Genomic DNA, 10,939 nt, shown 5'->3' on the forward strand with positions numbered 1-10,939 from the left:
AATTATAATGATTTGTGATGTTTAATCAACACCCGTAATGGGCTGTTATAACAACGGAATAGGTGCGCATTTGAAGAATGTACAGATAAATGACAATTCAAGGTGGGGTGGGGGCTTTTCATTTTTATCTTCCCAAATCATTAATGAGGCCTGGTGCCCTGTAGATGGGGACATTGTCATCCAGGATTAGACCACGCCCATTAGAATAGATGGAGACAATTGAAATAAAAAGAATTCTAAATGCCCCACACACTATTGTTCTTTCTTTTTTTTTCACCACTATCCACATATATGTCATGGCTTACTGAACTGAAATACATTAAATTACATGAAACTATGAATAATGATACAAATGCTCATAAGTGATGTCCAGTAGATTATAAAGACAGTCACACAGAGCTCTACCTTTTTAGCAAAAAGCGAGACAATGCTACAATACATGAAACCTTAAAACCATGAAAAATAGGAAAATTACTGTGCCACAGTGATTAATTTTTTTTTTTTTAATTGCAGTACATATTTTTGTGTGGGCAGAGAGCAGTTTATGAAAAACACTATACTGAATATGGCCTACTTTTAGCTGTCAGAACGACCTCAAATCTTTGTTGCATCCAGATTCCACAACATGTTGGAAACGTTCCTCTGAGATTCTGGTCCTTGCTGACATTATTGCATCATACAATTACTGTAGATTTTTCAGGTCCACTTTCATTGCACCTGTGCTACAACATTCCAACAATGTTTCATTGTACAGAGATTCAGTGAGTGGGAAGGCCACAGAAGCACACTGAGCTTCATGTTCATGAAACTATATTTCGAGATGATATTTGCTTTATGGCATGGCGCATTACCATGCTGGAAGTGGTTCTGAGAATATAGCTAAATTGTGGGCATGAAGCGGTGCACACAGTTGCCATCAATGCTCAAATGGGCTGATAATCTTTTTGTGATGATTGATTGGCATTAATGGGCCCAAAGTGTGGCATGGCAAGAACACTTTCCTTGCACCAGTACACGAACCACAGCAGCCTTGAATGTTGACACAAGCCAGATCCTGACATCAATATTAAATTGAGCTATTTTGTAGTGCAATACCTGTAGATAATAAAAAAACTTTCTAGATATGCAACGCGAATACCTGCATTTGTTAGACTTGCACTGATTTCTAATAAGTATTAAAGTGTTATTTTGTATTTATGCCAAGTTATCATCGCAAGTTTATTTTTTTCTCCTAGTCCTTGTAGAATGGAACGCTATTTTATGCCTGGCCGCATGATGGCAGTAATGCTCTCTGTTGGTTTATTTTTAGTTTAAACTCCCATGAAGAAATGAAACTTAGCTGGTGTTTCCGGTTGCGGCGGCCATCACGCTCCTGTCTGTGCAGCGGCTTGATCTTTGACAAGTAAGGTACGGGTCGTAACTCATTAATATTTATACTAATGCTCGTTTTTTCGTTTATTTGTAAGACAGTTTAATCTCCTTTTATTTTTGGACTTACATGTTTGGTATAACATGAGGCCTTTATCTCGGGTGTGTGATGAATGCGAGCTGAGTTTAATGCTGACCTTGTGCTGTTTGCTTATGACGAGACCTTCAATTGCTCTCTGCTCATTTCTGCCCGCGTTTTCTACTAATTTACCGTAGATAGGAATCATATACTTGACTTTGTAAAGGTTAAAGGTTTCTATAAAACCTTAAGGGTAATATAATATTTCTCGAGTTGGCTGGCCTATGATAAATTGTCTATAATGTGCTGTTACTGTATCACTTGCATTAACTTGTAAAGATTTAAAGATAGATGCGATTCTTTTGTATAGAAATTTGTATATTGAACTTGATATGCAACCATCATCTATTTTAATTTTTTTTATTTAACGAAGGCAATTTGGTTTCAGCATACAAAAATATTATAAGACATAAGGCACTCAAACACATTCACACAATCTCTCCAAGAAATATTTACTTTAAATGTAAACTTTATAGCTGAGGGGATAAAGGAATGTATCAAACAAATTATTTTACACATTCCTAATACACAACAACAATACATAATACACAACCAAAATGCCCCTCAGCTATAAGGGTTTTATAGTGGTGTAAACACTGTGTTCTTTGTACAATAACATCTAAAATCCATTCTGAAAGACTGAAATCCAACCCAAATTCATTAATAAGCTTCCCAACTTACATATGTGGCTGAATGATATTGAAAACAGATGAAAAATCTGTAAAAAATTAATTTAGCCAATGTTTTTGGCTTATCCATGTATTAAGTGTAAAAGTGCATACCTCACTTAGAACTATATGCAAATTGCAGGAGGTCTAGTGAACAATAAATCCTTTGCCTAATTTCTCGCTTCCCTACTTTTTCAAAAGATTTCATAACTAAAGCTGTATATCACAGGTTTAAAGTCTTCTATTGTCTGTACATTTAAAAACATTTTGACACTGGAATCACTATAGGTCGCTCCCACTGTGCAGGTACTTTTTGTTGTTGAAGAGAAAGAGAAAATATTTTATACAATATTGGTCCTAAATGCTCTGCACATTCTATCAGTAATTTACCCCCTATATTATCAGATCCAGGTGTTTTCCTGATTTTACACAGTTTAAAAGCTATCACATCCCCCACATTAATAAAAGACACAATCATGATCATGGATTGTTCTACCTAAATTTTTCAAACCTCAATTACATTTTTAAAATCATAAGTAGCAAATCCTAATAAAATTATTAAAATCTGGCAACAAAACGGCTTTTGCCATCTTAATTTTACACTTACCGGTAATTTCTTTTTTTTTTTTTTTTTTTTTTTTTATTTTTTTTTTTTTAAAGCATATCATACGCTACTGTCTGTCTCTCTTTAAAAGCCCTATTTCTTTTTAAAAGAAGACTCTTGAGTGATTTTGTAACCCAGGGTTTGCTGTTGGGATATTTCCTAAATGATTTCACAGGTATGAACATATACTCCTGTAGGATATTTTGAAGTGTACTAAATGTTTTTTTTGTTTGTTTTTTTTGTTTTTTTGTCACAAGTATTGAGAAATGACTGCACGACGTGCTGCTGTAAAGGCCATTGACTGGCTGGCCTTTGCTGAGAGGGTACCTCCTAACCAGAGAACGATGTTTAACAACCTGAAGACCCGCAGTGATGCCATTGCTGCTAAGTAAGTGCAACGGTCTATATATTAGTCGTGATTATCTAGGATACTATGTTCATTATAAGTAGAAAATAATAATAATGAATTGATTAACATTAATAAAGTTAATGTTTCCTCTGTTTAAACCAACAGATTGTATTATTCGAGTGTGACATCTGTGTTATAATCTTTTCAGACTTGCCTCTTTGCCAGAGAAGCCAGTTTCTATTGACTGGAATCATTACAGGAAAGTAGTAGCTAAACCAGGCATGGTGGATGACTTTGAGAAGAAGGTATGCGCTCTGTAGGTCTTAAAATGTCATAGGATGCATATTACCTTAAAGCTGATAGATGATGAGTCTCTCTTTTGCTTTCATATCTGTTTTGTAGTTTGCTGCTTTGGTAGTTCCTGAGCCAGTGGACACTCAGACAGCAAAGATCAACACACAGGAGCAGGAGGCTGTAAGTAATGCCTGGTTGTATTTAAAAAATACAGGTTTTAACTCATATTTGTGTATGAATTACCTATAATGTTTTGTTTTCTTGCTCATGTTATTTTGCAGAACAAAAGTGCTGCAGCATACATTGAGGCATCCAAGACTCGCATTTCTCAGTATGAAAAAGAGGTAATCATGGATTTTGGCGTGGTGTTTTTATTTTTTTATTTTTACTTCACTATTGAAACTCGTTTTTGGTTCCTAAACCCCAAGCTAGTCATTTTAACTTATTTTGCTTCTTTCTTCACCTTTTGCAAAGTGTTTAAATCAGGATATCGAACAGCGCTAGTGTTTTTGTTTTTTGTGCATCACATGAAGTCTGTAAAATAGAGAGCAGCAATTACAAACAGAAAAACACTGTAAGGCTGAAATCTATAATGGCTCTGTAAATGTATTTTATATGGAACCAGTTTCCCTTAAAGGAATCTTAATTATACCAAGACAGTTGATTTATTTATTTATTTATTTTTTTTTGGTCATGTATGCTTTTATATTCAGTTTGTAGTTAGGTTTTATGGATATTAGACAAGCCTGCTAGTGAATCCATGACAACTAGTAGCAGAATAAAGATAAAACTGCCCAGTTGAAGCCAGTGGTAAATAAAATCTTATTTGAATTTGTCTGTAACATGTGGTGAAGCCTAGTGTTTTCCTTCAGTGATAACTGGGATTGAAATGAAAGCAAGGTGAAAACAATGGTTGTAAAGTTTTATGTTTTCTATCTTTATTCACGGTAAAATCTGATTGGGTGTGTTACCTACAACCTAAGTAGTGCTGTTTTTCTAACCTTATACGCTGTGGTCAGTGACTGAAGGACAATTTGCAGTGCAATTCTCAGTCTTGGATTACCGCAGCCTCTCCTGTTAAGGTGGTGTGAGCACTATACAAAGATATTTCCTGTTTGAAATAGAATATTTTAGACATTAGGCTGGTGGATATCTGGTTGATCCCTAAGGAGAAGCTAAAATCTGTGGTTTTGGAATAGAGAATCTCAGCCTGTTGCCATGACATAGGGGGAGGGGAAAAAAATTACTAAATGTTAAATAATAAATGTATGATGCCGTTTAAATCCACCCCTCATCCTTTTCATTTGGTCTGCATAAACTTAATATAAATTAAAAAATAATACTGAAAAGGCAGCACGCATACTGTGGCAGGTTTTTGCTGAACATGTTCTACACTACCCAGAATTCACAGCAGATCCACAGTAGAGCCATTTGAGGGTGGTAACTATAAGCCCCTGTACATGTACTTCAGTTTCTACCTCTATTGACTTGACAGGATAAAGAGAATAGCAGGCACTGCACTTGTCTCGCATCTCCAATAACCCAATGTTTATTTAGGTGGGATGAGGAAATAAAACCGTTTTGGTTCTTTTATCTTTTTTTATATTTCAGGTGGATGCCTGACAGCAGTAAAAGTGGTGTTGACACAATTTTTTTTTTTTTTTTTATAAGCTAAAGCATGATCTACCATCAAACAATGTAGATATAAGTAACATTGCCAAGATTTGACACTGAAAAAAATATATTCTGATAATTGAGTGTTGATATTGCAGTGGTTTGATGTGTATTATTTCATTTGTTTCAATACTGTCTTGTGGAGTCTGTGTTGGGATGTGTCTCATATTGTGGCTTTAGTGTATCGTCTTGTTCCTAGTTAGCACCTAGTTAGCAATTTTGACACTGCTGGAACAGATTAGTTGCCAAAGCTACAATGCAGTTATCATGTGTTGTCCTGTGAATAATACTTATTCTTCTTCTGCTTATGATTATTTTTATTAATTATATAATATGATAATTAACTAATCTACTTTCCTTCTTTACTGACAGCTTGATAAGTTCAAGAACATGATTCCCTTTGACCAGATGACCATTGAAGACCTCAACGAAGCTTTCCCTGAGACCAAGCTGGACAAAGAGAAATATCCATATTGGCCCCACAAGCCTATTTCTGAACTGTAATTTATTAACGATCAATTGTTTAAGTTAATAAAAAATTGAATACCAAATTAAATTGTGGTTCAATCTGTAAAAAAGAAAAGGTTTGGTGAGTGGTTCAATACTGTTCTGTATCTGGCTAAACACATAAAATAAATAGTTTAAGTTTTGATGTGCTTTGCATTTGTTTTTCTTTCTTTTGCAAAGTCTGATTGTGAGAGTGCACTGATTCATTTAGATTTACCTATTCTGTACATTCATCACATTTTTTTGTTTAATAAAATTATTTGTTTGAATATAATCAATAAAATGAATTGATTAAAATCCGACCGTGCTCCAGTTTAGAGAGAATCTTCTGAGTTTTACTAGATAAATAAACTGTTATAATTTACTGCTGAGGGTTGAGATTTCCTACAAGGGGGCGCTACTGGCATTTTAACACCTTTTACTATATTCACTAAAACCAGCAGCACTTTATGCACTCCGTCAGTTTTATGTAAGATCTCATGTTTGGTTTCTTTAAAAAGGGAGACCGCATATTAAAATGTGAAAAATGGATAGGTATCTAACATTGAGTCTGGAGAGAAAGAAACAAAAAGCTTACAGCACCTGGTATTCCCAGGCGGTCTCCCATCTAAGTACTAACCAGGCCCGACCCTGCTTAGCGTCCGAGATCAGACGAGATCGGGCGTGCTCAGGGTGGTATGGCCGTAAACGGAAAGTAATGTAATCCCTATTTAACGATGAACTGGTTTCTAAAACAGCATGAGGTGTGTCAGGAATATAGGTGACTATAGTAGGTAATGTAATTTGTGTGTGTGTATATATATTATTAATTACAATTAATGTACGGTAAAAAAAAAAATAATAATAATAAAGACGTTTGAAAGCTGTTTTGATCCCAGGCCTATATACTCTGTATTTGTACCAATTACCTTTAATTCATACGATGAATCTCATTTAATCTTATCTTACATAATACATTAACCTCCAAATATATTGTAAGGGGTTATAAATTGATTGACCACCCTGGGAACGTCCGATCTCGGAAGCTAAGCAGGGTCGGGTCTGGTTAGTACTTGGATGGGAGACCGCCTGGGAATACCAGGTGCTGTAAGCTTTTCATTTGTTTCTCTTCCTACTACATTGTCTATTCTGTTAATAGACTGTAATTATAAACATTTATTTAGTTTAATATGTATCTAATGGTTAATTAAGCTTATAATTATTCACATTTAAACATTTTGCTGAAAGTGTGACCTTCATTGGAGATTGCATAACAATGTAAATTGTTGATACATTACTTTATAGTAGCCAATAGGATTTAAAGCATAGTGTTGTTAGGTGACAATTTTATTGTGTGTATATAGGCTAGATATAGATGTGTTTTGTTTGGAGGCTGTTTCAAGTCAAGTCAAGTCAAGAAGCTTTTATTGTCATTTCAACCATATATAGCTGATGCAGTACACAGTGAAATGAAACAATGTTCCTCCAGAACCCAGGTGCTACATAAAACAACATAAAACAACAATCACAGAAACAGAAAAACACAGGGCCAAGAACTAGTGGAAAGATCCTCACCACATAAAGTGCATGTGTGCAACTGGTGCAAACTGTGCAAAAGACAACACAAGACAGTGCAGTACAATACACAATACACAAAATAGCTCTGCCAGTTAACCTGTCATAACAAAATAAGGTGCACAGTAGCAGAAAATGTAAACAGAAAAATGTAAACAGAATTGTGCAATTCAACAATAGCAGCAATCAAAATAAAGTGAACAGTGGCAAAAAGATGTGGACAGAATATTGTGCAAAAGAACAAATCCCGAAATATGTGCAAAAAACGGCATGTAAACATTTCGTGGTAATGATTAGTGTGAGTGGTACTGAATGATGGGTATGCGAAGTGTATGATGTGTGTGTGTTGAGTCCGTTTAAGATGTCAGTTAAGTAGAAGTAGTAATAAAAAGCAGAATACTTAAAGGTTTATATATATATATATATATATATATATATATATATATATATATATATATATATATATATATATATATATATATATATATATATATATATAAAATACTTATGAAGGATAAACCTAAAACTCATATGCTATGGTAAAATTTTGTTGTCCAGCAGGTGGTACTACTAAATAGTAGAATGCCAAAAAGGCATAAGTATTTTCAAAAGCTTAAAAAGTACAAGTTTTAGTGGTCATCTCACTGGCCAGCTACTGTCTGTGCTGCAGAGATAAAATGATTAGAATGCTGATTGTATTGTGTTGGGAGTTCTCAATAAAGCTGCAGATTTTCTTGTATCTCTAGACTCCAGAATTCAAGCTGTTGATATCTAACACCAGCTGTTCAAAATGTATTAATAATAAACACTGCATACCGGTAATAACCTATTTTTTTTCCTTTTTATTCATTTATAGAATGATGGTTCTGGCAATTACAGATTACAGTTTGACTTGGATTGTGTACTGTTTGTGACAATAATGTCTGCATTGTGTTTGCATCTTTTTCTGTAAATGGCATGCAAGTACTCCTTTCCTAAAACCCAAACACAATCGAGTTACTGCACAAAACCGATAATCTTTATCTTATTTTCCACATGGTCTCACGTGTGACAATGTTGTCAGTCATTCTCCTTTTCCACAATAGCACCTGCTGCTTCATGTGAACACTGATGTGTGTAGAGGGAAAAGCAGAGGCAGTAAAGTGGCTGGAAAGGAACAAAGGCAGATTGATAGAAGAGGAGAAAGGGTTGAACTGCCTAAGGTGCTGCTCACATGGACTATAAGGTGGGAAGTGTCAAAATAGAACAGGCTATTTGAGTGTCAAATATAGGTTTTTAATTTAATAATAGTTAAATATCATTAAACCCCTCACTGTTAAATTCTTTATTATGACTGGTCAGAAGGTGTTGATTAAATTGCTCTTACAGTAGTGCTGGTTTAAGAGCAAAGTGTATATTAATATTAATGTTTGTTTTAATAAATTATTGTTTCCATAGTAACAGAAATGTTTCCCCTATTGTTGAGATACTGCCAGATCAAATCCTGACAATGCCACAGCTATTTATGGCCACGATTAAAACTGGCCATGCTCTCTGAGTGGGAGGGATGGCATGTTCTCTCTCACATGTCAGTCACAGTGACACCAGACAATTGTGGGAATCTGTGTGCTTATTTATGTGGAAAACAGCAGATAGCACTTTTCTCTGAGTATGTAATGCTTTACTGTGTCGCATCATGAGCAGCAGCTTCAATAGATGCAGCATTCAATCATCACCTGTTTCTGAGGAAGCATACTTCAGTCTTTACCCAGTACAGAGTAAATAAGACAGTAGTCTTTACTGTTATCAATATTGTGATCAATTAGGTGAAGATCAATTTGATTGTGTGAACATAATTGTTATATGCTTATATAATATAAAACATGGATGTTATATGTACATAAGTGAGCATATACATTTGTAGAAATGTAAAGAAAGCTTTACAATTGCAGATAAGAGTTTATGTTGTCACATTACCACCTTCTCTAAACAATCCAATATATTTGATTGTATTTGTAATAAAATGAAATTATTTCAAAATATTCTGTGGGTGAAAATCCCCTGGTGGTGTGTTGTGTAATTACAGAATTTCTGCCAACGCACACGCTTTGGAATATTCTGGCAGGACACTGTGTCCCTGAGAAGGGGTTTTGGCAGTCATAAAATGTTTATGCTACAGTCTTTTTCAGCAGTAAAATTATTGCTATGTATTGTTTTCACACCATTACACAAAACAGGTTCACCACACGCCAGTCCTGACTGATAGTAAACATGGACTATGATGAAACCAACGTCATGTGCTTCCCATCAGCCTCCCCACCAGTCAACGGCATGACAAGCATCTCCTCTGTCTGCAGAAGAAAGAAATTATTGTCTCTGTCATCCTCCCTCACTCAGCACCACAAGGTCAGAGGGTGTCAAATAGAGATTTGCTTTTAATGAAAGGAAAAATTAAGGAGTGGCCTTGCAGTGTATTTATTCCGGTTCCCTTCATAGTTTAGAAACGTATCACAGGCTGTGCATCCGTAATCGCCTGGGTTCATATTGGGTAGAAGGAGAGTTGTTGCACTGCATTAATAAGATAATATTAGTATTCTGTCTGCTTAACCCAATCTGTAAAAGTGCTAGACTTTCACTTTTAGGAACAGAAGAATGTATACTTGCTTGTGTCCTTCAGTGACCAGGAACCTGCTGACAGACACGTGCACACATATACAGTTCTTTCTTTTTGCTCACTCACATTTACAAGAGCATGCCCACCCACACTCTTAATAATGCTCAGTTACATTTGGCAAATGAAACTGAACACATGCACTAAACTAAAAGCGTATGCTCTTTTCTATAGAGTACCTTATCTTCATTCTGTATTAGGTACTGCAATTTTACCAAAGCAACCCTTCAGAATGGCCACCTGCCAGTCTGAAAGGTTACTGCAGAATAAAGACTGTTTATCTAGGTTGGACACTCAATCATGTGTAGTGTAGCATGTGCTAAGCATACTCTCTTTTTTTCTCTGTACTGCTCATGGGTCATGTCACTTAATTAAAAAAAAAAAGCCAGGTTTGCCAGGTTTTGGACCAGACAGGGGGCTGATTCATCCTGTCTTGCTGTCTACTCCATCTACCACGTGAACCCACACACACTCAATGTGTGGTTTAACAATACCCAACCTGAGCTCTGAATGTACCCTTTCAGTTATATAACACTACCACTTCAGATTCTAAAATTTTCCTCTGTATTCTCTGGCTAGTAAAAGGGTCCAGGGTCAAAGTTGTGCTGCTTTTTTTTTTTTTTTTTTTCTCAGACCTTCAGCTTTTACGTTTTAGCAGATAATGTCCACAATTCTGTCTTCAAGGTCATTCCTTGTTTTATAACCCACACAAATTCACGAGTATCATGTCAATTATAATCAAAGTGCACTGGATCCTAGTATGGCTCTGTGTCAACACACATTTCTCTTTTGTTCAACAGGGAAGGCAATAAGTAGAGGAGTAGATGGAGGGAGGGAAAGTGCTCAATGGACTGAAAAGCAATAGTGCATGGCAGCGTAGTGAACATTTGTTTTAGGACACTGGCCAACAGCCTGTGGATTGTAAATTAACTGTGGCATGAGAAACCAGGTCTGCCAGTGACAATAATGATCTTAACCACACAAATCACTATCATTTTACCAGGCAATATTTGCCTGCAGGGTAATAATCTCTCAGTGCAGCTTGTATTATGCAGTAAAGTCTGTCCTCTGTTCCAGTTTCACTGCAAAATTGAAGTGAATGAGTGTCATTATTTTGTCTGTAGCAAGGTGA

At 35.7% G+C, this 10,939-nt stretch overlaps 1 protein-coding gene across 2 annotated transcripts; it reads left to right on the forward strand.

The window, feature by feature from the left end:
* Nucleotides 1-1,298: 1,298 nt before the first annotated feature.
* On the forward strand, nucleotides 1,299-5,748 carry atp5pd (ATP synthase peripheral stalk subunit d). Of its 2 annotated transcripts, none has more exons than XM_083566799.1 (6): nucleotides 1,299-1,402; nucleotides 3,037-3,167; nucleotides 3,337-3,433; nucleotides 3,531-3,602; nucleotides 3,704-3,766; nucleotides 5,469-5,748. In XM_083566799.1, the coding sequence occupies exons 2-6, from the start codon at nucleotides 3,046-3,048 to the stop codon at nucleotides 5,598-5,600; spliced, it is 486 nt and encodes a 161-aa protein (XP_083422925.1). In that variant the 5' UTR covers nucleotides 1,299-1,402; nucleotides 3,037-3,045; the 3' UTR covers nucleotides 5,601-5,748. The 2 variants fall into 2 exon arrangements, with proteins under 2 accessions (XP_083422925.1, XP_083422926.1); XM_083566800.1 differs by having other exon boundaries at nucleotides 1,309-1,407.
* Nucleotides 5,749-10,939: the final 5,191 nt, after the last annotated feature.

The sequence above is a fragment of the Silurus aristotelis genome (genome assembly GCF_946808225.1).
Source record: "Silurus aristotelis genome assembly, chromosome: 17".
Taxonomy (NCBI): domain Eukaryota; kingdom Metazoa; phylum Chordata; class Actinopteri; order Siluriformes; family Siluridae; genus Silurus; species Silurus aristotelis.

Coding starts and splice junctions, on each gene's coding strand:
- atp5pd (XM_083566799.1), top strand. CDS start 3,046: ATGACTGCACGACGTGCTGCTGTAAAGGCCATTGACTGGCTGGCCTTT. Junction 3,168..3,336: donor AGTGATGCCATTGCTGCTAA/GTAAGTGCAACG, acceptor TAATCTTTTCAG/ACTTGCCTCTTTGCCAGAGA. Junction 3,434..3,530: donor TGGATGACTTTGAGAAGAAG/GTATGCGCTCTG, acceptor TCTGTTTTGTAG/TTTGCTGCTTTGGTAGTTCC.